Here is a 27,682-nt window from a genome sequence, read left to right as displayed (position 1 = left end):
CTTCTGAGGAGCCCTGACCTTATACAGAGAAGTGGGCACATTTCTCCCCTTGGAGCAAGCTCCAAAACATCTCTCTCAGCTGGTGCCTCCAATTCCACCATCAGAGATCCCTTCCTTTGGGTCTGAAGGTGCTCAGGTTTTCCAGGGCCAGGCCCCTGTGACAATGCCAGCTTTCCAGGGGCATGGGTAGAGGGTAGGAGGGATATGAGGCAGGGATGGGTAGGTAGGGCTGATACTATGACAAAGGCTGAAGGCAAAGGTGTGCAGGTAAGAGACCAGTGTGGGTGCCGGAGGTGAAGGGCTCAGGCCTTAGGCTAGGGGTGTGGCTCTGTGGGTAGGGACTGCCTCAGCCAACTACCTTGCCAATGACTCCAGGCACAAGGACAAAGCCTGACTTCTCTGAAAGGTCTGTGAAGATCCCACACCCAGAAGGGCCAGGAGTCATACCAAGGCCGGCATCACTGCTCCGTTCTCAGGGAACACGGTTCCTGAGCCTCCTGCAGCAGGAGCCTGAGCTCACCTCCCCACTCCTCAGTGTCTCTATAGCTACTTGCTGCATAGGAATAGGGATCAGGGGGCCAGGAATGTCCCTGTTCTGCTTTCATCCTCAGGTGACTCATTTCCCCTCAGTCTGTCTATGCCTCGGTTACTCCATCTATAGAATGGGTACAGTCCTTTGGCCTGCCCTCCTTTCAGGGCTCAAAGTATTGGAAGGGAAGGGAACAGAGTAGGACAGGAAAAGGAAAACAGGCCCCTCCCTTCTGGGAGTGTCCAAACACTGCCCAAAGAGGATCCTGTTCCACGAGGCCTTCCCCTGCCTCTAACTGAAACCAAAACAAAACCCGCCAGGAACAAATTCAAGCCCCAGCAGGACATGGGCAAGCTGCTGGTGGCAGGCCCTGCAGCTCAGACCCACTGACTCATGCCCTCCTCTCTCCACCTGCAGAGATGCCTGCCGCATTGTGTTCCCCTACGAGGACCATGGAACCAGGAGCCCCTCGAGAGCGGTGGATAGGGCCCCAGACGAGACAAAGCCTCAGCTACTACTGATGACAGGGCAGCTGCTGTAGGGCCCTCCCCGGCCCCCTTTCCCCCGGTCCGGGCCCTCTTCCCAGGTCCTGGCAGCCTTCAGCTCTGCAGGGGGCAGTCAGCTCACCACCCAGACACAAGCCAAACCCCACAGGCCTAGCCTTTCCTCAGACAACCCGCCAGGGCCCAAGAATCCTGGCCCCCGTGGTGACGTCACGGCCAGACTTCCCCACCAGCTCGTGGGCTGCTCTCGCCCCTGCCCGGACCCTGGCTTGGAAGACGGTGCCAACCCGCGAAGCTGCCCTGCGGTGCCCCGGAGCCGGGAGCTGCCTCCCCTGTGGCCTCCCTGGGCCCGGGGACCCTGCACAGGGGCGGGGCCGAGGTACCGGCTTCCCCCGCCCTGGCGTCGCACGCACACGAGTGCACACAGCAGGTTCGCTGCCCCGAGCTGGGGAGACATTCTTCCAACACCAGGCAAAGTGCTGGCCTGCAGCCCAAACCAACAGGGAAACTTCGGCCTCCTCAGCCCTCTCCCCACCAGATGGAAATAACGTACAGCTGCAGAGGTGGGGGAGGAGGCAGGAACAAAACCAGCCAGCGCCTGTCTGTCCGGCCGTCCACCCATCCGTCCACCCGCCTGCCCGTCCCGGGAGCCAGGCCGGGCCATCTGGACACTCACCACTCTCGTTCTTCTCGATGACATCCACCACCTCCCCGGCCTGGAGGCTCAGCTCCGAGTTCTCCTGCTTCTTATAGTTGGACACCACCACGTACTGTTCCAGGATCATGGGCTCGGCGTTGGTGTCGGCACCTGGCGAGGGCAGAAAGCACGCGGTGAGCCAGCGGCCGGCCATGGCCCCGCGGCCGGGGCGCCCCCTGTCCATCGGCCTCGGGGGAGGCTGCTCCGTCGCCAGCGCCGCTGCCGCTGCCGCTCCGAGGGGCTGCCCGCAGCCAGGGCTCGCAGCTCGCCGGGCCCCAAGGACAGGCCATATAGCAGGGCCCCACACCGGCCCGCTGCGCCGCGGGGACCGGGGGACATGGGGAGCCGGGCCGGAGGGAGGGGGCCAGCCGGGACGGGAGGCCGCGGCGGAGGGGAGTCAGTCACAGCCCGGCGCCAGCGAGCGCGAGGAGAGGCCTGGTGCGGACGTGGTCTCCCCAGACCCCTGGGCCGGCAGGGGCGGGACGGGAGGGCCGCCCATGAGAGCGAGGCCGAGCGGAGGAGAGGGGGGAGAGCGGGGGAGGGAGAGAGGGAGAGCGAGGGGGGCGAAGCGAGGCCGAGGGCTGCTGCCTCTCCCCCAGCCCCGGGACCGGAGCGAGGCAGTGGTCCTCCCCTCGGGCGGGAGGGAGAAAGCAGGAGAGAAGCCTCCACAGCCCGGGCCCAGGCGAGAAGTCAAGAGGGTTTGAGGCCGCCAATCACTGGGGTTTACTCGCAACCCTTAAATAGAAACACATGAGACCCATCGAATGAGGAGCCAGGGGTGGAGGCAGGGGAGGGGGAGGAGGGCTGAGACTGTTTACTTGAAACCCAAGAAGAAAGTCCCAGCGCCAGCAGCCAGCAGCCAGGCGAGCCCAGCCCGCCCCCCGCCAACTTTTCCTCAAGTTCAGCTCACCAAGGCGCTGCCACTGAGCCCAACGGCCTGATGCAAACAGGCCGGCCTTAGGCCGGCTTTCCTCCGGCCGGGCTGCTGCCCTCTGACCACACGGAGACTGACTCAGTCTCCCTCTCCCTTACAGTGCTGGGCCTTGTGGTCAGGCTCTGAGAAGTCTCCAGCCACCCTCTGGCAGGCGACAGGTCAAAAGCTGGGACTCTGCAGAAGGAGGGCAGATGGGTTGGAGGCTCCCAGAGGTGGGGACAACACACCTAAGACAGGGCAGGCCCTGCTAGGAGCTGAAAGGAACCACAAACCAGAGACCTATTCATGGTCACCTCTTACAGGAAGCCTTCCCAGAACACCGGCAGCCCAAAGGGAATTCCTAGCACACTTTATGTGTCTATCACCTACACATCTGCCAATGTCCTGGAAGGCTAGGGGATTCACACCACCTGCATGGCTGTAGAAATGGCTGAGGGTCCCTAGGCTCCCTATCCCTTGGTGCTTTAGCATACAGCCACCTTCCTTACACACCCGAGCCCAACTCGGCAAATGTTCTGTGTCAAGCATGTACACTGTACCATTTTATCCTCACCACAACCTTTCTACTTTCCCATTTCACAAAAGACAACTCAGAGGCCCAGAGAGAGCAAGAGGTCTGCCCTAGCTCACACAGCTACTATGGAGAGAACCAAATTCACTCAGTGTTTCAGGTTTCAAGCCCATCTCTTCAGTAAAGAACCGGATCTCTGATTTTAGTTTCCACCCATTCTTTTATCACAATGATCTTCAACTTGGCTCCACAGAATTGCCTGGGAGGCTTTTAAGGAATACTGATGCCTGGGTCCCACCCCCAGAGGTCCAGGTTTAATTGGCCTGGGTATTTTTTAGACACTCCCTCCTCCCCCGTGGTTCTCACGTGCACCCAGGGGCAGAGAAGCACTGCTTAGACTTTTGGATCTTTCCTTAAGGAAGGCCCCATCCTACCCAGGGCAGGGAGCAACAGAAGGAAAGAAACCCACTGCCCTTGATGGTTTTCTTCCATGGGGCGTGGGCCCTGCAGCCCTAGAACAGTCCTCTGGACACCCAGAGGGGACCCTGTCCCTGCTGAGCCCTGCCACATGGATATGCACACGCATAGCCCCAGGCTGCTCCACCAAAGCCAGGATCGGATTTCAGGCAAAAATGCAACCAACAGCTGGGCAGCAGGGCCAGCCCGCTCTGCACTCCGATGGGGCCAGCTTTTGCGCCTGCCCCTGCTAGCCAGACGGCAGCAGCAGAGGCAGCAGTACAGGGCACAGTGCTGACAGAGACTACCTCCCACTGTGCCCTGGGCGGAAGGCAGGGCCTCTGTGGCCAAGAGCACCTCTGCAGTGAACCTAGCACAAAAAGGCCCAACCCCTGCCCTATGAGATGCAGGGGCTCCCTTCCCAGTTTGTGGGAAAGGAAAACTCAGGATACAACCAGAAAAGAGGAGTTTGCAGTGGATTAGAGGGCTTCCAAACCCCAAAAGTCCGGATTATACTAACAATTAACAGCACACCCTCAGGTGCTCGCTCAGGGTCAGCACTGTGCCAAGCACTTGACCGCATCATTTTGTTGACTCCCTGGATCCTCACAGCAACCCTGTGTGGTAGGTTCTAAACACTTTTCCTAAGATCGATCACACAGCTGAGGCTTGAACCCACACCCACCAGATGGGGTCACTCATATTCTGAACTTCTCTGCCACATGCCACCTGCAGAGAGCCACTGATCCCTGGGTACCAGAGGGAGCCTGCCTCACCCTATCTTTACACACTCAGCACACAGTTGGTGTTTAATAAAGACTGGAGTGTTCCAGTTTCTTGTTGACTGCTGCTACGTCTGTGGAGCAGACCACAGGGCCCACGAGGGAGCCGACATTCGCTAAGTGTTTGCAAAATGAATGGATGAAATGAACAAATGGGCAGGCAGATGAACAGAGTGCTTGATTTGAGCCACTACACATAAACCAGGCAGGGCCTCACCTCTGACACTCGGGAAAAGTAGACCACTATGGAAGGGGAAAGGGGGGATGGGGAAACAGGCACAGAAGGCCAAGAAGCAGTGAGTTTGTGGCCAGAAGTTGCTAGAGGAAAGTAGGGGTGCTGGGGAGTGAAGAGACCTCAGTTTATTTTAATCCAAGGAAATCTGAGGCAAGATTCAAAGAGGAGAAAAATCCTGCTCCCACCACCTTGCCTCCCCCCTGCCCCACCCCCCACCCCCCCACCCCCCCCCCCCCGGCCTCTTGGAAAACTGGCTTAAGCTTTCTGAAGACTGACATTCTTGGGACACAGGTAGAAAAGTTAAGAGAATGTTCTCCAGGGATTCCAAAGCACAGAAGGCAGCGGTGGCACTGCTTGGAGGAGGCTCCAAAGGCTGTGGGATGGCCAGATGGACACACAGACACTGTGCCCTCCTGGCTGCTCTCCCCTCCCCCAGCACATGCAGGCTCCCAGCTCCCTCTTCTGGCATCTGCCTCTCAGGATGTTGCCTGCCCAGGGCTGCCCGGGCAGGCGTGCGGCGTGCGCTGGGAGCAGGTATCCAGATGAGAAACCACTCGGCAGGCGGGCCGGTGGGTGATGTCATCCCACAGAGGCAGCCCTGGATCCCCTCCCAGCCAAGGCCTGGAAAATTGGGGGCTGGAGGAGTCAGCCCAAAAGAGGAGGAGGGGCAGTGGATGGAGCCTCTAGTCTTTAGATAGGAAGGGTGTGACAGAGGCAGGGAGAAGGGCTGAACCCCTTCTAGGGAGGAGAGCCCTTCCCAGGTTGGGAGGGGACCTTGTACCAGTTTCGTCCAGGGATGGGCCCCTTGTTACTCAGAGCCCCTGGCTGGATGTGCTAGGACTCTGGCGACTTCCCGGAGCCCTTCCCCACACCTGCATTCCTCCAGCTACCACCTGGATGGACCCCTGGCTCCTGCCTGACGCTGGCTGCCAACTTAAACTTCTAAACAAGGCTTTTGCCAAGTCAGTCCCCTGCTCCAATCCCTTCAATGGGTCCCTGTTGCCTACAGAATAAAGGCTAAATTCTTTCTGACAATCTGAGTCCCCTGACCCATAACTCCCCCATTCCAGACAGCATTCAGGATTCAACATATGTGTTCAACACATAGAGTGAATATGTGCCCACCACACTGTTCTATGTGGGTTCTTACTTCCAAGCCTTTGCCTTAGCTGCCCCCCTGCCTGGAATGCCTTCCCTTCTTCCACCAACCCCAACTCTACCAACCATTTCTGACCCTCCAGGAGCTGTCTGATTTTACTCCAGGTATGGTGTTCATTTTGTGGGGGCACTTAGCCCCAATCTACCATGTGCTTTTGACAGGAGTCTTCCTGATGAGAGTATCTGCCCCAGGGCTGGTGCCATAGGACATGGCACTGGCCTCAGCTGCCTGAGATTCATGATGCGAAAGAAAAAAATTCAAGTTGGAGGGTCTGAGGTCCAGTCCCGCTTTGCCCTTACTAGCTCTGTGACCCCAGGGCAGACACTTAACCTCTCTGAGCTTTCATTTGTCAACAGGTACAACACCAACCAGTACCTACCCTCAATGGGTTGTTCTGTGCCCGGAACTAGGTGATAGGGTTAATGCCCTATGTAAACTGTAGACAGTGTTTATAAAGCAAACAGGAAATGGGAGATTTGGGGAGGAGCAGAAGGGGTTCAGGTTCCCCTGCAGCCTCAGAACCAGCAGGCAGCTCAAGGCAAGGGCCACAGGCGCCAGGAAAAGGGTGGCTGCGGCTGTGTCCCTGAAACACGCCTCTCTCAAACCGCACCTCCTGGCAGGCAGTGGATACTTGCCAGCTGGAGAGCCAGATCAGAGCCCCCTGGGCCCACTCTGGGGAGGATGCCAGGCTAAGCAGCCTGAGGACTCTGATCTACAAGGATCCCCCACGTCAGCCCCTTACCTCTGAGTTTCCTGTTTCATGTACTCTCTGACATTCCAGATGGGGAAACCAAGGCCCAGAATGCTGGCGGGTTGCCCAAGACTCCAGCCCTGAACTCCTAGTCTGGCTGGTTTTCCCCAGCCCACACTGCTTCCCCTCAGCCTCTCACTCCAAACAGCTGGGCTCATCCTGAGAAGCCAAGCCCTGTGGTGGCCCCTGCTCCAGGCTCCCCATGTTCTCAGTGACCCCCCAAACCCTGGCATCCCACCAAAGGTCCCTCTAGCCCCTCACAACTGGTTCCTCCCAGGCTGGACTTGGCCTGCCGGCTTCTCTATAGGCCCCTGGGCGGCCAGGCTATACGTTTCGTGAATAAAATGTATTGTTGTGGGCCAAGTGGGCTCTGGATCACTGGCTCATGGAGAGGGGAAAAAGGGACAGGAGCCCAGTGATTAGTCAGGCCCAGGTCCTCGTCACAGACACCACCAGAAGGATGACTGCAAGGAGCATGGGACAGGCAAGGGGTCCTCTTGCCTGGTGCTTTTCTCCTCCTGCCCCCTGCCCCAAAGTCCATCTCCCGTTCCCTGCCCACAGCTGTGGTGGGGAGGGACTGAGCCTTGGGCTGACTGCTGGGGCTGGCCCACCCCCTGACCTCTGACCCTCTACCTCATCCCCAACTCCCCAGTCTGAAACTCTGCTCTTGGGTTTGGGCAGAATGGGCGGTGGTGGTGGGTGTCTGTGTCAGGTAGCACTCTCAGAAATGGAGGGCTCCTAGAAGACCCTTCTGGAAATCCTGCATGCCACCATCTGCTGTCTAGGTTTCTCTGCCACTGTCCAGTAAGACCAGAGGCTAAAGGAAAGCCCCTGACCCCTGGCCCAGCTCTGTCTAGACACAAGGCACAGGCCCGAGACCCCAAGGCCCATCTGGGGCCAGGCAGCCCAAAGCCTGGTAAGGCCACTGAGGCAGAGGCAGCTCCACGCTCTGGGGCGTGCTGCAACTGTCAGTCATAGGATTCCCCGTCAGGCTGCAACTCCCCGGTGAGGACCACTGGAAACCAGGCTGGGGAGGGTCTGAGACTTCAGCTCTCTGCCTCAGGTCAACTGCCTGAAGTGAGGCTGACCGTCCTTGGCCGGCCCACCACGGGACGGCCAGCTGAGCTGACATAAGAGAAGACAGCAGCCTCACCCTCACCTGAGTGCCACCTGGGAGGTGGCAGTGCCTCGGCTCAGAGAGGTTAAGTTCACACGGCCAGGACTTGGCAGAGCCGGGGACAAAGCCACACCCCCGAGTCCAGAGTGTGTTGGTTTACACGCTGGGCTCTGTGGTCATCACCCCCTGAAGGCTCCAAGGTTGGACCTGAGGCCTAAGAGGGGTGAAAGGAGGGCAGGGAGGGCAGCGAACGGAAGGGTGAGAAGAGGGGGCCCCGGGACGGCCGGCGTGCCAACCCAGGGCGGCCGTGCGTCGCGGGGAAGCATGCGGACAGCGGCCGGTGGGCACCGGCTCCCCCACGTGCACGCCCGGGACACACATGCTCACACACATGCACGCGGGGCCGTACCTGTCGCGTCCTTCTTGGGAGACTCAGCCCAGCTGGAGAGCCACACTTCCGAGCCCCCGAGAGCAAGCAGCAGCGGGAGAGGAGAATCAGAGGAGGAGAGAGAACCGTTAGGCAGGCAGGAGGTCCACCAGGCGAGTGGCTACAGGCGCCGCTCCGGGCGGCGGCGGAAGGCGGGGGAGGGGCGGGGAGTGATTTCCTGGCCCCGGGCTGGCTGCTGGGCGTGGGCCCGAGTGATTACGGAGGCTGGGACACAGCCGGCTGGGACGGGGATAATGAGGTGTCTGCCGAAATGCAGGAATCCTCTGGAGCGGAGGATCCTACACAATCCCTGCCTGGAACGGGGCCCACGGGTTATCACTGCCTGGAGAAAGCAGCCTGGACCTTTCCCTCTGGTCATGTGGGTGGGTGGCTGGCCCCACAGGGCCTGGTGGCTCTCAGGATCCTCACCAGGCCAACGGGCTCAGCAGCGTGGACCTGGAACCTCGAACATCAGGGTTAGAGAGCCGGAGGCCGGTCTCCAGTCTTGGGGCACCACACCACTGGGCTCTGATGTCTTGTCCAGCCCAGGCCCCAGCCCTACCCAATGCGGAAGACAAATCCTGGCAGAATGGCAGGAGGCCTCATAACATCCCAACTGCAACCCGGAAGCATAGGGACCTTTAGTGACCATCAGAGATGAGGGCTCTGTCCCAGGCTCAGACAGACATGTCTGATCTGGGCCTCAGTTTCTTCATCTGTGAAATGAGGTTAGAAGTTGTCCTCTGGCCAAGAGAGGAGGAAGTCAAAGAATCTAAAAGAATGTTGTGAGATGTGATATAGTAGTGTTATGAGGCAGAAAGCTCTCAGCTTAATCAGTGTAAACAATTCTAGAATATCAGAGGGTCAACATGTAAAAAGCACTGACAGTCTACCTATAGTATACAGCGACTTATTTACTGCCTATGACAATCCCTTCACGTGGGCATGCATTTTTTGCCCCACTTTACAGGGGAGGAGACTGGCCCAAATTCCCACAAGCAGAGTAGCAGAGCCAGATATGGAACCAGGTCTGGGACCAGCCTGATACTTTCTCTGCTGAATTTCTCATCGCCTCCAAAGGAGCACAGTGTTGGCTGAAGTGGGGATCATAAGAAAGAAATGTTGAGATGCAAGTCTGAGAGGCACCCAGTGGTGGCCAGGAAAGCTGCCTGACCCCATAACAAATAGTAAAGGTAACCATAACAGCTGCAGAAGTTTACGTAGCATTTACTATATACACCAGGCATCATGCTGAGCACTTACATACAGTAACTCATTTGCTTTTCAGAATAAACCTACAATGATGTGGTACTCCCTCCACGTAGGTGAGGAAAATGAACCAGAGAGGTTAAGTAACTTGCCCAAGGTCACACAGCTAGTACAGTGTCCATCTCATGTGAGGCCACAGACTTTAGGCGACCAGTGGATACCACCCATCACTAAAGCACCTAATTCTCCTGTGCTCGGCAAGTCACCTTCCAGTTGTAGCCTGGCTTCCCCATGCAGAACTGGGAAGCCTGGCCCTTCTAGCTCTCACCGTAAACCAGAAGAGAGGGGATTGGGCAGACGGTTTTAGCAAGGCCTCTAGAGTCTGTGGATTCTCCCCTTTGAGGGACTTAACCTCCCTGAACCCGTTCCCTCACTTGTACAAATCGAGATGAGACAATACATTTACTTTCTAGGTAGCTATGAGGATTAATGAAGTAATATGCAGTAAGTGCCCAGCATAGTGCCTGGTATACAGTCAGTGCTCAATGACTATTAGCCACCATGGGCAACACCTCCTGTGAGCTTGGTTCAAACTAACCCTAGGGAACCAGGAAAATCATACTCCTGGAGCTGCAAGGATGAGAACCAGACAGTGTTTGATATGATACTGGATGTGCCAAGAAAACACTGGCACCCGGTCAGGGATGCCTTCTTGTAGACACCCCCAAACACTAGGTCAGTTGGGATCGGGGGTTGAGGGACTCTGGGAGACTGCACCCAGAAACACAAATTCTGTAGCCAGAGCCTCTCATCAGGACTTGCAGCCAGAAGCCTCCTTGGGCAAAAAGAGCTATACTGGCCCACTTTTCATGTCCTGATAGGACTGAGACAAGGTAGACATAGCAAGCCCTCTGAAGGTTGAAGCTGGGACCATAAATCCCTGCTGCTGTACCCCAAATGTGGCCAGATGGGCTGTCACCCGCAAGGCCATTCTAACCACCTTGGCAGGCCCAGTGCCAGGCCCACCCCCCCCCCCGTCTTCTGGCCCCCTTCAGCCCTGTGCCGACCCAGCTAAGAGGGTCTACATCTCTAACCATCTCTGCTGGCTTTGTTACTTTGTGCACCTTCTACTTTGGTTTCTTTTGGGTTCTTCACAAGGAAAACTTGTGGGAAATGCTAACCTCTTTCAGTGAGCCAAGAGAAATTATTTGGCTCAGGCCTGGAGAACCCAGGAAGACTTGTTATGCTAGAACAGGGGTTAACAAACTTTTCCTATAAAGGGCCCGAGTCGATGTTTCATTTCAGGCTTTGGGGGCCATGTGGTCTCTGTCAAGACTACTCACCTTTGCTGTTGTGGTACCAAAGCAACCCCTGATAATCTGTAGAATAGTGACTGGGCTGAGTGCCAATAAAACTTTATAAAACTACACGATGGGCTGGGCTTGGCCCATGAGCAGTGGTTTGCCAACACCTATGCTAGAAGATGAGGGCTGTCAGAGAGGGGGAGCTGCTGTCTTCATCATCGGAGGTACCCCCAAATCCTAGGAGAGAAAAGTGAGGGCCCTTGGCCCACCTCGACTAAATGCTCATAAGGTCTATGCTGCCTGGATGATCTTTTCAATAATCATCCTGAAGGGTCTGATGCTCTTCCAGCCCCTGGGGTTTGGGCATTTGGGCAGGCAGTGGGGAGCAGGACAGGAAAAAAATCTCTCAGCCTCTGGAAACTGAGCCCCACTGCTAAGTGTGGAACAACCCAAGCTCATGCCCACCCCCGTCACCCCCCAGAAGCAGGCCTTTCCTTCACTATCCAAAGGAAAATGGGAAGTGGACCAGAAACGAGCCTGTCTTTTTAAAAACATGATTTATTTTCCAGTTCCCTGGATCTGCAGAATTAATCCAGTTCCGCTGCTCCCACCCCAAATCTTTCCCGCTTTGCAGTGCCTTGTCTTCAGCCCACCCGAGCAAGCCCTCTCCCAGGGTGGGAAGGACACCCCCCATCCCACCCCCAGCCTCCTTACAATGAACAGAGGAGAGACCCTGGCTCACAAACCCTGGCCCTCCAGCCAGGAGGCAGACAAGGCTGCTGGCTCTGGGCTGGGAAAGCAGAGACAGAGGGATGGGATGAGGGAGCGAGGGGCAGGCATAGCCAAGTGAGCAGCTGTGACCCACACAAACCAACCGTTTCCTGCTCTCATGCTGTCTCTTCCCCACCTCCCCTGGTGACAGAACCAAGGGTCTTATGGAGCAAGGTCAGAGGCAGTGGAAACTGAGGGGCTCCAGGCTGGGAATCTGCATAACTGGCTTTGCTGAAAGCCAGCTCTGTGACCTTGGGCAAGCGGCTTGACTTCTCTGAGCCTCAATGCTCCCATCTGTAAAAATCAAGCATTTGGACCTAACAATAGCCAAGGTCCTTGTGTGATGTACTAGATTCTTCCAGCAGAAACCTGCTAGTCTCCATTGTGCAAATGCTCTACAGCTGAAACGAATCTTTCTAGAGACACTGACCACTTTCCTTTCCAAGGAAAACCACTTAAACACATGCTCAATATATGGAAACTCAGGGGAAAAAAGCAATTAATTCAAGAATCATAGAAGGCAGAGAACTGAGGCAATAATTCTTTTTAAATCTTGGTTCTGGTGTTTACCCTGCCACTCAGCTCCCTGAGCCTAGGGTACTTAGCCCTATCCCTGGGCCTCTGCTCCTTCTGTAAAATGGGGATAAAAATACTTACCTCGTCTTTTTTGCAGGGTTGTTTTGAGAGTGCAATGGCCTGTGAGAGGTTTGGGAAGGGGAGGAATGAGGCCCTTGTGACAGAGAGAGGGAGTGGGTGACAGGGACAAGCTGGGGACTGAAGGAGTGTGTGCTCGGAAGGCAGGAGGCGTGGAGACAAGCTCCCTCCCTTGGCCCTCCCATAGCACTCCCATCCCCGCCACAGCCAGTGCTCCGTCTTGCAAGATCAGCTAGAAGCCAGGTCCTAGAAAACCAGGTGCCTGCAGGTCCTGGCCAAATATGGTGACCCGAGGATACTTCTTAGATGCTGAACCTGCTTCTTGTCAGGTACAGGTGATTATGAGAAATCAAATAACAATTGCATAGGTGCCCCTGACTTGAAGGAACCCCCTCCCCCTCCAGACAACATACACCCAAGTACTACATGAGAACACACCTGGATAGAGCGAAGTTAGGAAAGGGACTGGTTCCTAATATGGATTCTTTTAACCTTGGGCTACTCCAGAGCAGTGAGAAGTGGGATGGATTTGCCAAAATCTAGTCTCAAACCATGTTTCCAGGAATCCTGCTCTGGTGTAAAGCAAGTCCCACCCATTCAAACTAATAAATCCAGAGTGGGCTCTGAGCCCAGGTGGGAGAGACAGGAGAGCAGCCAGCAGTACAAACTCCTCAGAGAGTGAAAGCCAAGCAAGGGCTCAGGGGACCAGGGCACAGGGTCACTCACCTCATCGGCTTCTACAGACCTTGCCTGGGGACCCCTGGGTGGAGAGATGCAGAGACCCTGCCAGGGGCCCCAAATGGAATGAACACCCCCGTCTTCTCCATGTCCTTCCATTCTTCACTATCTTGGTGCACTCGAGCCCTCAAGACCTCTCCCTCCTTGGGAATTCTATCCTTTTTCCCTCTTCCTTGAACTGGGTTCTACAGATCTGCTGGAGCCTAATCTTTCTTCTCCTTTTATACAACTAAACTTTTCACAGGGCTGGATTTCTTGGGTTTCCTATGGGCTCCATGTTTCTTTTCTTTTTTGACTAAGCCATGGGGAAACTCAGCCACTGCTTTCAAGCCATCAACTCACTAGGGCCTGAAAGCAGCTAGCTCTGTCACTTACCAGGTGTATCAAGAGGTGCTACTTTGCAGGAGTGGAGCACTCCTTTTTGGAGGCACTGTCTGGTCACAGGCAGCAAGGAGCTCAGATCTTTATAGCAACCTTCCAGGGCTAACAGTCCTTTGCAAAGAATAGTTCCTTTACAAAGAAGTAGTAGTTTGGCCTACATGATACATTCATTTTAGGGAGCCTGAAATAGGTCACTGTGCTTCGAGCATCAGAAACAGGGGCATGAGGGTCAAAGTGATATGAACGCCATCAGGAAAAAAGCAGGCGTGAATTAAGATGGCTAAGAAAGAAAACAAGCAATAATTCAAACATGAATTCCAACCCCAAGCCACATGGGTGCAAGTTTGGAAGTGTACGATGGTAAGGCATGAGAGCTCCTACTCACGTGATCAACTCCATGCACTTGATCCAGAGTGAGCAGCAGCCTCCAGCTCATCATAAACACTTAGGGCATGAAAACAAAATCATGCCCCTGGACTGGAGCAGTCAATGTGGCAGCTCAGACCCCTGGCCCTGCCTCCTACTCTCACAGCCTCCAAAGCTAGGCTAGCTTCAGGCACATGGGATCCAGGCTATCCTATAGGGCCCCACACTTAGAAGGGCCCTCTGCTCGGTTTAATGCTCTTCTGTCCCTCATTTGAAATCTTTAATCATATATGAACAAGAGGCTCCATAATTATGTAGCCGTTTCTGCCGAGGGTCTGAGGTTTCAGGGCCACAGAACTTTGAACTAAATAAATAGAAGTACTCGAGAATAAATTTAGTAGAGCTGGATTTCTGATAGGTATCATCTGGAAGATAGAAAGCAAATCTTAAATAGGAAGACCAGCCATTGTCTCCAGGTCCTATCCCTACCAACATTTCTGGCTTCTTGGTGGTATCCAAAAAGCTAGAAGGAGCATGTGGGGACTCAGGACCAGAGAGGGCAAGGAATTTGCCTAAGATCACACAGCAAGCAAGTGGCAGGGCTGGGGCTAGAAAAATTATACCAGTTCCCACTTTTTTTTTTTAAGATTTTATTTATTTATTCATGAGACACACACAGAGAGAGAGAGAGAGAGAGAGAGAGAGAGAGAAGGCACAGACACAGGCAGAGGGAGAAGCAGGCTCCGTGCAGGGAGCCTGACATGGGACTCGATCCCGGGTCTCCAGGATCAGGCCCTGGACCCAAGGCGGCACTAAACCGCTGAGCCACCCGGGCTGCCCAGTTCCCACTTTCTAACACTCATGTAAGGCCCTGTGCTAAACATTTTCTGAACACTAATTTAATCCTCACAACAATCTGTATTTTACAGATGTAAAAAGTGAACCTCTCCCTAAGGCCCAATAGTAAGACTTGAGCTAGACCTGAGCCCAGGCAGGCTAGCCGGCTGGGAACTGGGAATAAAGGGGCCTACAATAGGGGACTTCCTTCTCCAGATTGTCCCCCACCATTGGCCAAAGGAGGCTCATTATTTCTGTCAGGCTTCCCTTTGGACGTGCAGCCATATTCTTACTCATTTTGCTCTCAATAAGAAGGGGTCTGCCTCCTTCCCCAGGAGTTGCCTTTCCTGGAATCCAGAGTCTGCGTGGGGGCAGCCCAACCCAGGGAAGGAATGTACTTCTGACCCTCAGGCCACTGAGCTGCACAGTCAGTTTCCCTGCTCAGGTGGGGAATGGGGTGGGGTGGGGGTTGGAGCCATTCCATAACCCCTGAGGGACTAGGTCCGAGGGCGGCAACCTAGGCCATGGCTGGGGCCCCAAAGAGAGAGCCCAGCCCCAATGGGTGTGGGCAGAGGGGTTCCCAGGAGCTCTGCAGCTGCCCAGAGAGGGGCTACCCTGCCAGAGGGTGGGGGGCAGGTCTGCCATCCTCCCTCCACCCTGTTGAAAATACCCCAAGCCTCTTGGTTAATGACAGGTGCTGAGGTTAGCCAGAGGAGCCGTGGGTGGGCAGAGGACAGATGGGTGCCGGGCGGGGAGGCCAGTGGGGTTCTGAGCCCCATTCTCAGCAGCTGCTGCCTGACCCCAAGCAGCCCCGTGGGTTGGGTCTCCCCCTCAGTTCTCAGATTCTCACCTCTCCCCATGCTGGGGCGGTGGTGTGCAGAAAAGAGACAAACTTAACACTGTTCCCAGTTCCAGGATCCCAGCCATCTCCCCACTCCCTGGGGTGGTCTGCCTTGGTGGTCCTCTCCCACTAACTGGGCTATCCCCCCTCCCAATTCCCCCACCCACCAGCTCCCCCAGCCAGAGCCAGTAACTGTTAGGATGAGGCAGCAGAAGAAACAGGGGCCAGGGAAGCGGGATGAGGTGAGCAGCTGCAGGATCCCTAGATCCCCAGCCCCTTGGCCCCCAGCCCCTTGGTCCGTCTGTCTCCCTGGCTCAGTCTCCACAAGAGTCATGAGTGAGTGATAGAGGTCAAGAGCAATGGACCCAGAACCAACATTCCCATCCCGGGGTCACAAAAAGTCCAATGTCTTGTTTTTTCCAGGCTGGACTCTTGCAATCAGATTATCAATGAACCAACTGCCTGTTATTATTACTTTTTATATATTTTCGCTTCCTATTATTTAATGAGCATCTACCATGTGCACAGCAGGGCGCCCCTGGCTATGATGAACTGACCCTCTAGCATATGTCTCCAAGCTTGGGGCATGGGGGCGCAAATATTTACCCAGGCGTTCCTGTCTGTGTCAAGAGTCAGGTGGGCTTGGGAGGGAGGCAGCGTGGCTCCCTCATCCATCTGCCCAGCACCTCAAGTACACCCTCATTTCCCAGGGCTGCCCAGACCCAACTGGAGGGCAGGCAGAGGCCAGACGCAGCAGGCTGCACCTCAGGTGAAAGTCTGTGGGGGGTGATGTAGCAGGGCAGAGTCCTGAAAGCCTCACATCTGTAATGAGACCTTCCTTTGGGGCAGGACTCATAATGACAGCTGGAGAGTGCTATCAACTAGAATGGGACTCAGGTCAGGACAAGGGGGCAGGGGCTAGGGGCAGAGTTCACTCCCAAACTGACATTGAGGACGACCCACTTTCCAAGGTCTACCAACCTCCCTCATCTTGCCCTGGGCAGGATCTCTATATCATTCACTGACTGTGTCAGCTGGTTCCAGAATGTCTGGCTAGTGCTGTAGCCCTAGCAAGTATCTGGCACATAGTAGGTGCTTAATCAAATTTGTTGAGTCTCTCCTATCAGATCTGAAGTTCTTTCAGGCTCTTAACCCTATCAGCATCCTCACAGCACCCCAAACATAGTAGGTGATGCCCAGTAAATCTTCAGTGGCTGATGGAAGGGTGCATACTCATTATACTTAGTCCCATGACTTTGTGGGGAAACTGAGGCCTGGCTTACCCCACTGCCCTGGGGTCCTCTTGGTACCCAGGGCCCAGCATATTCTCTGGTCCAGGTTTTGCCTCTTGAGCCACCTAAAGGCCTTCTCAGGCCAGAATAAGACCCTAAGACTCATTTGTGCTAGGCAGAGAAACTCACAGAAAGCCCCCCCCGCCCCAGGCCCGGCAAAACATCCCTAGTGGGGTCTGGTCGAGCATCTGCTGTAAAGCCCGTCAAAGAGATTTAAAAAAAAATTTATCCATAACCAATATGGTCTATGGCAAGATGGATGTTGCAGGAAATGGGAATCTGAGCAAGAACAACCGGCTTATCTATGTCTGCTGGGAGCAGGGCTCAGCAGGGCTTGGAGTATCCCCCCATGGTGTGTGCCAGCAACGCCTGGGCCTCTCCTCACCCCCATCCCTCTCTTGCTCTGCGTGGGTCTGGACCAATCCCCTGAGCTCTCAGATGCCACGTAAACGGAGCAGTGTGAGTGTGTGTATGCGCGTGCGTGTGTGTGTGTGTGTGTGTGTGTGTGCCTGCGCACACATCACTGCTTGGGAAATCCCCACATCTGGTTCACACGTGACCGAGCTATTCCCAGAAGGCACAACTGAGAGGGCCTGGAGGACAGCGGAGGGTCAGGAGTGTGTGAGTTCTCCGGGGAGCACAGAGTTAACCCTTTGGCACCAGAGCTGAGGATCTCTGGCTAATGCTGAGCTTCTCTCCCCAGGAGAAGCCAGGAAGGAGACCAATGGAAGGAGACTGAGACCGGTACCCAGAGTGCTCTGTCCTGGCTCATTACGTAAGTGTGAGAAAATGAGTTCCCCTGGTCTTCACCTATGATATGAAAGGGCTGCTTTTTCTCTGTCCTGTCAATCACGGTCACTCATCAACCACTGGGGAGACTCCCTGGCTGGAGAGCCTTTCCCCAGTGGCGATCAGTCTATTAGTCAGATATTTAATGAGTGTGTCTAGGTGCCGAACACCTGGCTAGGATGGGCATGACCCTGGAATTGCATAGAATCCATATCCATGCTCCTTTCACAGGCAAGGACATGTGTCCCCCAAGAGACAGCTGGAAGCCAGAGTCCTCACCACGATAACAAAAGGGTCAGAGGTGGCCCATGAAGCAAGTTCTCTCTAGCACAGACATACGTATTAATTTTATAATTAGAGCTTTTTAAGTTTTAACAACTTTAGCGAACAAGTGGCCATTTGCAACAGCATCTCTGAAATAGTGCCCCCCAGGAGATACGGTGGAGATATGGAGGACGAGCCTCGGCCCAGTTTAGAAGACGTGGCACTGCTAATGCTGAGACTGGCCAGATGTCCTCTGTATGGCCGCTCTCCCTCTTCTCCAGGCTGACTCATTTAAAAACCTCAGTGAGCCTGGGTGGAAAGCCTTGCTCGGCACCCCCAGGCAGGGCTGTGTGCCTCCCACGGGCAGGCTCCCTCTCACTCAGCCCCACCTCCGCCACAGCACTTGGATGTTGTATCATTACTGCTGTTTGCTTTCCTACCTCCTTCACCCAACTGACAGTCTTGAGGACAGGGACCTCATGCTATCCATCTTGGTACCTCACAGCTTCTACTGCAGGGCCAGGCAGAGGCGGTGTGTGCATGTTCACTAGAGAAATCTAGAAGGCAGAGCCAGTAAGGTCAGCTACAGGTCTGGCACGAACCAGCTCATCCCAGCAAGGAAGTCCAGTACCGGCATCCATTCAGAAACCGCTTCCTATAGATTTGGCCTGTAAGGCACCCCCTCTACCTGTCTGCCCCGGGGGAGAGCTGCCACCAGTGTCGATTAAGCTGTGTATTTAGAGCAGAGAGAGCAACCAATGTCATCAATGAAGTTGAAGAAAGAGCCCTAATCATTACAATCCCGTGACCAAATGCAAGCGAGAGGGCTCTTGGCACAACTAGGCTCCAGGGAGGATGATGCATGGCAGGGGGCTGACAGACCAGAGGAACTTGTCCTATCCTGAGAGATCTGCCTCAAGCGGTGTTAAATCTGCAGATTTCCTAGGTTTCCCCAGGGGACCAATGTACAGTCTTACTTTGGCCTCTTGTCACCATCTGTCATCACAGCTTTATAAGGACCTCACCCCTCTGCGAGGTACAGTGATGCACCCAACCCTGACTCCGATCCAACACGAGGGGAAAGCAAGCCCCCCACCCGTGCCGGAGGGGTTTCCTACAACACTGCACCCATTACCCAGAAGCAGTGCCAGGGGGAAGGATCACTTAGAGGTGACTGCTCTTCCTTCTGAGCACCGGGAGGTGATGGGACTTTGACACGGCTCAGTTCCCTTCATATAAGATTCCAGTTCTCACATTAACAAAGACATCTTCATACCAGCTGCCTGGGTCATGCGTGGCAATGGCAAGATCCAGGGGGCAAAGCAGAAAGAGTCGGGGAAAAACTTTTTTTTTCCCCCTGCAAACGTCTAATTTTTACTGAAACTTTGGAAAATTTTTCTCCGCCTTCACATTTCAGTACTGACCAATTATAAAAATGCCATGAGCCAACTAAGTTACACACGCCACATTTCTGTTTCTAAACAAAGTAACTCTAGATCAGAAAAAGGTGCTAAAATAATAAGTAACGCACATTTCCCCCAATCTTTTTTTTTCCACTGGCTTCATCATTACTGGAAATGCTGCCTCTTTTGTCACATGCCTATAAACCAAAAAGCCGAAGTGAGGAACACATTATTTTCTGGCTGAGGGCTGCGGTGGGAAGCATTTCTTTGCTGGACCACAATGTGGGTGTTTCCTACCCCTAAGAAGACAACCTCATGGAAAGAAAAGGCAGACCGAGTCTCATCACTGCCTCCTGATGAGGCCGGAGGGAGGCCAGTGGTGGGGGAGGCCCCTCGGCCATTCTCCAAGCCCTGACTGCTGGGCCAGCCAGTGTTCTCTGTCCTCCGATGGGTCCCCTTTCCCCTGGTGGCCCACCCCCCTCCCCTTACTGGAGAGACAGCTGAGTGTACCTGCAAGGCCAGCCTCAGTCATGGTGCATCATGAGGGCGCCAGTCCTTGGGCAGCCTCACTGCACCACCATCAACCCAAAGGATGACCCACCTCAGATTCATCCCTGGCTTCATCTCAGAATCCCTGGAGAGTCCATCAACACTGCACATTCTGGGCACCACCCCCAGAGATGCTGATTTGGCAAGGTCTGGGCAGGGCCCTGGAGCCTGTCCTTCAGCGAGCAGGCTGAGGACTCTGAAGCACGTCTCCAGCCTTTATACTTGCTGTTCCCTTCAGGGCCATCCTTCTGCTTTCCTGGTAGCGGAAGCTGGGGTACAGGAGCAAGGGGCAAAGCAAAGCTAAGTAAGCAGGGCCAAGGGAATCAAGACTACCTGGGGGTGAGGCACGTGATGCCAGGAGCCCTCTGCGTGCCTGCTTAGCCGTGCCTTGTGTCCAGGCCACCAGAGCAGTGCAGCCACGCTGCCTCTGGCTGGGGGAGTGGTGGCACATGCATACACGTGAGCAGCATGTTCACTTTCTCCATCCCATCACTGCCACGTGGGCTGGCTGTGGAGCTGCCAGGTCAATCAGACTCCTTTCATTTCCAATTAGTTGGCTTTGAACTCCAGGGGTGACATCAGGCTGAGGACCCGGAGCCACAAAAATAAGAATTGTTTAAAAACACCAGCCCGGGTGAGATGTGCCAGAAGGCGATGCCTTCACGGGACGCGTCCACTTTTGGAACAGGCTGTTGGAGGGTGCCAGGAATATCTTGGCCATGTTCACCAAGCAGCCTGGGCCTTTCTCGTCTGAGGATGGGTGGCTCGGGCAGGCAAGAAAGCTTTGGAAATTGCTTTGAAAAGTCTTGCTTGATGGAGTCTCCAAAGCTTCATTTTGAGACTCCAGTCCCGTCATCCCCTCCCTCCCCCAGCCCTTTCTCCACTCCTAATAGGGGTTGGACAACTCTCCTTATCTCAGATTCTTCACCCTGCTTCCAGCCTCTGAGTCCTTGCTGGTGCCTGGCCCTCCGGCTGGAGGCAGCTGCCCACCCCTCTGCTCAGCCCCGGCCTCCCCCATCTTGCCCAGCCCTGCTCCCTTCTGGTTGACTCCCAAAGCCTGTGGATCACAACCTATCCTGTCTTGCATTCATTAATGAGTCCTTGACAATATCCTGGTCTCTCAGTTGAACCCTGAGCTCCACAGAGCCAGGGACCAGCAATCTCTTGAGAGAAATGAGAGGCGCAAGGCAAGCTGTGCTCTGGAGGGGAGTGAAGGCTGCTGCTGCCTGCTGTGTCTGTCCCCTTCCTTCGGTGGCCAGTGAGCAGGTCAGGCCTGGGGCCCAGACAGGGCCTGGCTCACTCTGCTCTTTGCCCTACGGTGGGGTGGGGGCTTCATCTTGGAGGAGGACAGCCCCAGAGGCCTTATAGACCCACTTTCTTTGCATCACATTGGCCCTCACTCCAGGGTCCAGGGTGGTGTGGCCAGCAGGAGGCTAGTTTTGCCCACTCCCACCTGAGACAGGCAGAGCTCCTCCTTTAGGTGCCGCCTCTATGGGAGGGGAGCAGACACACTTCCTAGTAGCCTGTACTTTTGGACCTTAAAGCAAATCTACTTTACTAAAAACCAAATTCATACAAAGATAAACAAAGAGAATAATTGCCACACCTTGTAAAGAAATCTTTCCCCCATTTAAGAATCCCTGATGACCAGTCAGTTCCTTCTAGACACTTCAGTGATATTCTCTTGGGGTAGCCCCCAACCCTGTCTATGGATCCTCCTCCCAGGGGCCTTCAGAACCCAAGTCCTGGCCACCTGTGGATCCTTTGGGCCTTGGCTCAGGATGGAACAGATGTCAGCGGAAGAGTCTGGATCAGAAGGGCCAGATTCAGCCTTGTGCAATGGCAGTATTCTAGCCAATGAGGTCTATCCGAGGCATGATTATTGCTAACAGAAGGGCCAGATGCAAATCCTGTGTGTACCTGGCTAGGTAACCTGGGCCAAGTTCCTTACCTACCTTGGTCTATAAAATGGAGACAAGACTATCCGTCCGCCCTGGTTGCTATAAGGTTTACCAGCGATTATGAGACAGCACACACCCCACCTTCTCCTATCTGATTGAGAGGGCTCACTTTTTGGAGGGGGGCAAACAGCAAAGCTGAGGTCCCTCCTGTTTCAGAGCTGGATCCCTATGGCACTGCCTCCTATTCATAATAAAAATGGCCTAATCCTTAGTGAGCATTTACTGTACCAGGCATGGTGCTGGAGTTAACACTTCACAGGCAGTAACTGGTATTCAAGCCTCAAACAACCTGATGAAGTCGTATCAACATTCCCATTTCACAGACGAGGAAACTGAGGCACAGGGAAGTTAAGGACTTGCCTAACACCACACAACTGGCAGGACTGGGATCTGAAACTAAGTACCCTGGCTCCAGATCCGGGTTCTTAACTCAACAGACTACTCAGAAGTGGTTAGGTCTAGCTTCTATCTCCTCCGAGGCCAGGCTTAGGGCTCTGAAAATGAAAATAAATGCTTCAAGTGGGTCATTTAACTCACGGATCAAAGGTAAGACCAACTTCTCTCCTCTTTCCAGGATCTATCAACACTCACACCAGTAACAGTGGTAGCTGCTGTCATTGGGAGCTCGCTATGTGCCAGGACCTCTGCTACTTTGGTCCTTACATTTAATGACACAGACACTATACTTACCCCCATTTTCCATGAGGGTCAGAGGTTAAGCAACCTGCCAGTCACAGAGCAAACACCTGGCAGAGCTGGGGTTCAAGCCTGCCCATCTAACCCCAAAACCTAAGCTCTTATCTTCAAGCACCATGCTTCTGCACTCACCAGAGTGACACCCACCCCATTAACTCATCCAGTAATGCAAATTTTATGATCAGTGAAATGGAAGCCGGCCTGAACTCACCAATCTTCCAAGGAAAAGGATAAAGTAAACAGGATTTCAGGAGGAACATCAACACTTGCCCAAAAGAACTTGCAACACTCTTGAGTAACCTCATTTGCATTTAAACAGGGGGCAGGTCCTCACAACAGGACTGCTGGAAGGGAAGGCGCGTCAGGCCCCCTGCCTGGCAACAATCCAGGACCAAGACAAAACTCCGCAATCCGCGGCCGCCTGCCCCCACCTGGTGGCGAAGCTTGGAACTCCACAGCCAGGCTGTGGAGAAATGCAGCTTCCAGAAGCGAGAAAGTGGCATTGGGTCTTGAAATTTTTAGGTGTGAGGAGAACCTTCTGCTCTGGGGAGCCTGCTCCAGCCTCTTCTCAGCTCACCAAGGAAGCCAAGCACAGCTACTAGCGACAGGCCCTCCCTACCACCAGGCGCAAAGCCCCCTCACTGCATCACCTCCTGGAACCTTCTGCACTTTGCTGCATGCAGATGGCTGCTCTGACAACTTCATTTTACAGGTGTGACGGCCAGTTTTATGTGCCAACCTGACTAGGCTACAGTTCCCAGCTACCTCACCACTCACTCACTACTCTAGGTGTTCCTGGGGAAGGTTTTTTGCAGATGTGACAAAGTCCATAATTATTTTTGAGGAAGATTATCCTAGATACTTTGGGGAGGGGAGCAGTGCTGAGCCAATCACCGGAAAGGCCTTGAGGGTAGAGCCAAGGCTTCACTGAGGAGGAAATTTCACCTGTAGACCATGATGCTGGCCTGCCCTTGGATCTTGGACTTGCAAAGCCAACCCCAACCATTGCAGAAGCTAATTCCTTGCAAGAAATCTCTCTCTCTCTCTTTTTTTTTTAAGATTTTATTTATTTATTCATGAGAGACACACAGAGAGAGAGACAGAGGCACAGGCTCCATGCAGGGAGCCCGACGTGGGACTCGATCCTGCGTCTCTAGGATCAGGCCCTGGGCTGAAGGCGGCGCTAAACCACTGAGCCACCCGGGCTGCCCGCAAGAAATCTCTTGACATGGAGCTCCCCTGGTTCTGTTTCTCTAGTTGAACCCTGACCAATACAACAGAATGGTGAGGCAGCCGAGCTTAGCTGGAGGGGTCTGCCCAAGGTCACATGATTGGCAAGCGGGGCTGACTGCTGCCCCCCAGCACCACCAGGAACCCTCATGGCCCACATGCAATCATCGAAATCCAGCCACACTGACAGCAGCTCACCCTCTGTTGCTGCTGGAATTCTCATGGCCTCTCACCTATCTCTTCTCCTGGTCCATTTCCACTCACCAGTCAGAAGACTCCTCCTGAGATCCAAGTCAGATCATGCCCCTCACCCCCCTTAGAACCCCTTAATGGCTCTTCCTCTTACTCATAGTGAAAGTCAAGACCCTTTGAAGGGTCTGCAAAGCCCTACATGGTCTGTGCTGCTTCCCCACCTCCAGCTACCTCTCTGACTCACGTCCTACCACTTTGCCCTCCACTATTTTTCATCCCAGCCACAAACCTCCCTGCCATGCCTTGAGTGGGCCGACATGCTCCCACCCCAGGGCCTTTGCACCAGCTGTGCCTTTGGCCTGGATTACTCTTCCTCAGGTAACCATGTCATTTCCTTGCTTCCTTTAACAAGACATTCTTATACATACAGTTCATCTAAGAGGACTGCAAACTCCTTGAGGGTAGAAAAACATCCCTGTAACCACAACATTTGACACAGTACCCAGCCTACAGCCGTTGCTCAATACAGGTCAGCTGAAGTCTCTGGTCTCCAAAGAAGCCATGCTCAGTCCTGCTGCTCCACCTTACACAAGTGCTGACCCTTAATCACCAAAGTTGCTTGTTCTCTGCCCCCAACCAGAAAAATTATTCCTTTTTCCAACTCATGTCCTCTGATTTGAGGCTACAGTGAGTGAGCCCTCTGTCCTGACCTGCAGTTTCATTCATGCATGTATGAGCTTCTTGACTTTGCCAGACTGGGGGCAGCCACCCTCTCAGAGCCTCAGTGTCTCATCAGTAAAACGAGAATCCCACAGCCCATATGCAATGGGTCTCAGGGCAGCAAATGAGAAAACATACATGACGTTTTCTCGTGAAACATACGTGAGCCCACAGGGGATGCTCATTAAAAAATAGGAGCTAGCACTTTGGGAGAGCTTTCTAGATTGCAAGCAGTATTCTTATCATGCTTACATATGTTAGTTTGTACAGTCTTCATTAGAACCATGAGGTGTGTATTAGTCAGTGTTCTTCAGAAAAACAGAACAGGATGTGTATATATATAAAGAGATTTATTTTAAGGAATTGGCCCACGTGATTATGAGAGCTTGGTGAGCCCAAATCTGGCGGGTAGGATGGTTAGGCTGGAGACTCGAGAAAGAGTTGCAGTTCAAGTCCAAAGGGAGTGTGGTAGCTGAATTCCTTCTTCTGGGGGGGAGGTCAGCCTTTATTCTATTAAGGTCTTCTACTGATTGGATGAGGCCAACCCATATTATGGAGGGTAATCTGCTTTACTCAAAGTCCAGTGATTTAGATGTTCATCTCATCCACAAAATACCTTAACAAGAAACATTCAGAATAATGCTTCACCAATATCTAAACCCCATGGACCACTATTGACACATGTTAAAATTAACCATGACAAGGTGGGTATGAATATTGTCCCTATTTTACAAAAGAGCAAACAGGCACAGAGAGGGTAAGAAATCTGCCCAGGGCCTCAGAGGAGAAAAGCAAGGCTCAATATTCCGCTGTCTGGCTCCAGAGCTTGCACTTCTAACCATGACACTAAGTGGCCATTATCATAAGCAAGCCAATGTAAATTAAATTTCTTGATCCATCCTTTTCCTGGCCTGAGAGTGGAAGGCAGAGAACACGGGGGAGGCTTTCCCTGGGTGAAGCAGCCTGGGTGGGGCCCTGCCTTATCTAGGAAGCAACAAAGAACCTGACCTCAGAGATGTGGGTTCGGCAGACCTGAGAGGTTATCTGGTCCAGCCCTTGACTTTTTAGAGGTAAAACTGAGGCCCAGAGTAGAGGAGGGACTCGCCCAAGGCCCCAGGGCTTCAGAAAGTACTGATGACAAACTTAAGCTTCCACAGTAGTTACCCTACTACTGTAGGGACTATTCCACATAAACTGCTACGTGTGAGGTAGATATGATTGTCATTTGTGTTTTAAAGAAAATAAGGAAACTGAGGCAGAGTTTAGAAACTTGCCTAAGGTCACGTAGAGCAGAATCTGAACCTAGGCTCAGCTGCTAGGGGAGGCCCGGGCAAGGGGGCTGTGGCTGTGGCTGGGGCTAGGGCTGGGGCTGGGGGCTGTGACAGAAGCAACCCCAAGTGTGCCCCTCTTTCCCAGTTCTCCCTTCGGGGGCTCTGGCTGCAAATGACATCTGGGGCCATATGCGATTCCTCAGGTTCACAATGTAGCCTCACCCTCCTGTTCACACAGAAAATACCCCTCTGCACCAGTGGGTGGGCATACCTGAGATACCCCCTGCCCAGCTGACAGGCACATGCACACACACATCTTCTCTCACACTAGACACCTCCCAAACGTGTACACGAACACACATGAACAGACTCTTAACTAGATACACCCTGACACACTGGCACACACTCAACACCTATGCACCCTGAGGAGTAAACATACCCTCACGGCACACAACTACGAAGACCCATGTGTGTACATGCACAACCCCACATGCACACATGTCCCCCAATACATAAGCCAGGATGCAACTTTCCCGGTCCCAATTGTCATATAAGCAAGCACTTGCACACACAAAACATGCCAACCCATAGAAACACACTACATACAATTACACCTATCCCAATTCAAATTCTATCCATCATACACGGGCACACACACTCCTCTATTGATCCACAGGTCAAGGCACTTCAACAGGTATCTCTTCACGGGAGCCAATAACGTGAGCCACGTGTGTATACATGTTCCCACATCCCAGAGGGCTAGAACCCCCAGATGGCTGCCCATCCCCATAACTCACCACCCCCACAAATATGAGCAACACATATGCCAACACAGATGCTCAAGTCTGCTGCCACCACACACACAGCCCTAACTCCTAGGGACCACCCTCCCCCAATGAACTATGCGTCACCCACGCCCAGGCACGTGCAGAACCCCGCCTTCCCCACCCAGAGAGAATCCTTCTCTGACCCCTGCCGACAGCGCCCAGCACGCAGCGTCCCAGGACTTGTCCCGCCTCTCTCCCTGTCCCCACTCCCCACGCAAACTCGGGGTGGCCCCTGGCACCTGTCAGGCCAATGCCAGGGCCCTGTCGGCTCCCTCCCATCCCGGTCTCTGCTGCCACCTCGGAGAGCCCCCACCCCCGCAGCAAGGAGAAAGCGCTCGGAGCTGGGGGAAAGGGAAAAGGCTTGCACTGCACGCGTTCAAAACTCGCAGTCGCCCAGGCAGGACCCCCCTTTCTGTCCAGGATCTCACCTTCGCGCGGGGAGAACCCTGCGGCTGTCACCCCCCTCATCACCGCCGCAACCCCGCAAGGACCCCAGAAGTCACAGCAGTGCCCAGCAAGACGCACCGCAGCCCGCGGAGGGGGGAGGGCCGCTGCCAGCGTTGCGGGAGCCCTTCACGAGACACCCCCACGCCCTCCCCGCCCCCCCCCCCCGCACTCCCACGGGAGGAGAGCCCGGGCACAGCCCCAGGGGCTCGGTGGGAGGAGAAAGTGCGAGTTCCAGGGCGCCTCGGGGCCACGGGCTGGGGACAGGGGCCCTGGAGCGGACGCCGACCCGCAAGGACAAGCCCCCGGAAAGTCCTCTGCAGGACCCCGAGGCGCGAGCGCGAGGCCGCAGGGGGGCTGGAGGGGAGGACGCCCGGAGGCTGCCTTACCTGACTTCCTCTTGGAACCGCCATAGTCTCTGAAAAAGAAGCAACAACAGACAGACATGGTTAGGGCCGGGCAGGGGCGCGGGGCTGCGCGGCTGCGGCTGCGGGGGGCCCCCGGGCCGGGCGGTCGGTCCCGGCGCCGCCGCTCATGTGATCCCAGCGGCCCGGCAGCCGCGCTCCGCAGCCGCACACCCTGCGCGCCGCGCTCGCCCGCTCCCCGCCAGCCCGGCCCCGCCCCGCCCCGCCCGCACCCCCCCGCCGACCCGAGGGGGCTCAGCCCGCACCTCCCGGGGCCTCGGGCGGCCGGGGGTGGGCGGGGCAGCTTCTCACACCCTTCCTAAAGAGGGAAACTGAGGCCCCGGGCGCCCACTCCCCTCCCCTGCAGCGCTTCGTCTCCCAATTCTTTGCACCGCTTGCTCAAGCCCACTTAGACTTCAACTCACGACTGAAATGTCA

The 27,682-nt window shown here is 54.7% G+C and overlaps 1 protein-coding gene and 1 pseudogene across 7 annotated transcripts in view; one reads left to right on the top strand and one right to left on the bottom strand.

Annotated features, from left to right (window-relative positions):
* The window catches only part of SH3PXD2A (SH3 and PX domains 2A), a 234,516-nt gene that overhangs the window by 54,628 nt on the left and 152,206 nt on the right, over window positions 1-27,682 (bottom strand). For 5 of the 7 annotated variants that reach the window (XM_077877769.1, XM_077877766.1, XM_077877768.1 and 2 more), the window contains 3 exons: window positions 27,230-27,258; window positions 8,084-8,128; window positions 1,709-1,840 (listed from right to left, as the gene is read on the bottom strand). In XM_077877769.1, coding sequence (XP_077733895.1) covers window positions 1,709-1,840; window positions 8,084-8,128; window positions 27,230-27,258 — 206 coding nt within the window. Of the gene's footprint in view, window positions 1-1,708; window positions 1,841-8,083; window positions 8,129-27,229; window positions 27,288-27,682 lie in introns of those variants that run through there. The other 2 variants (XM_077877767.1, XM_077877771.1) reach the window with 2 other exon arrangements.
* On the top strand, window positions 21,328-21,393 carry LOC144301506 (U4 spliceosomal RNA; annotated as a pseudogene).

This window comes from Canis aureus, chromosome 29 (assembly GCF_053574225.1).
Source record: "Canis aureus isolate CA01 chromosome 29, VMU_Caureus_v.1.0, whole genome shotgun sequence".
NCBI classification, from domain to species: domain Eukaryota; kingdom Metazoa; phylum Chordata; class Mammalia; order Carnivora; family Canidae; genus Canis; species Canis aureus.
This window is presented reverse-complemented; position numbering and strand designations above follow the sequence as displayed.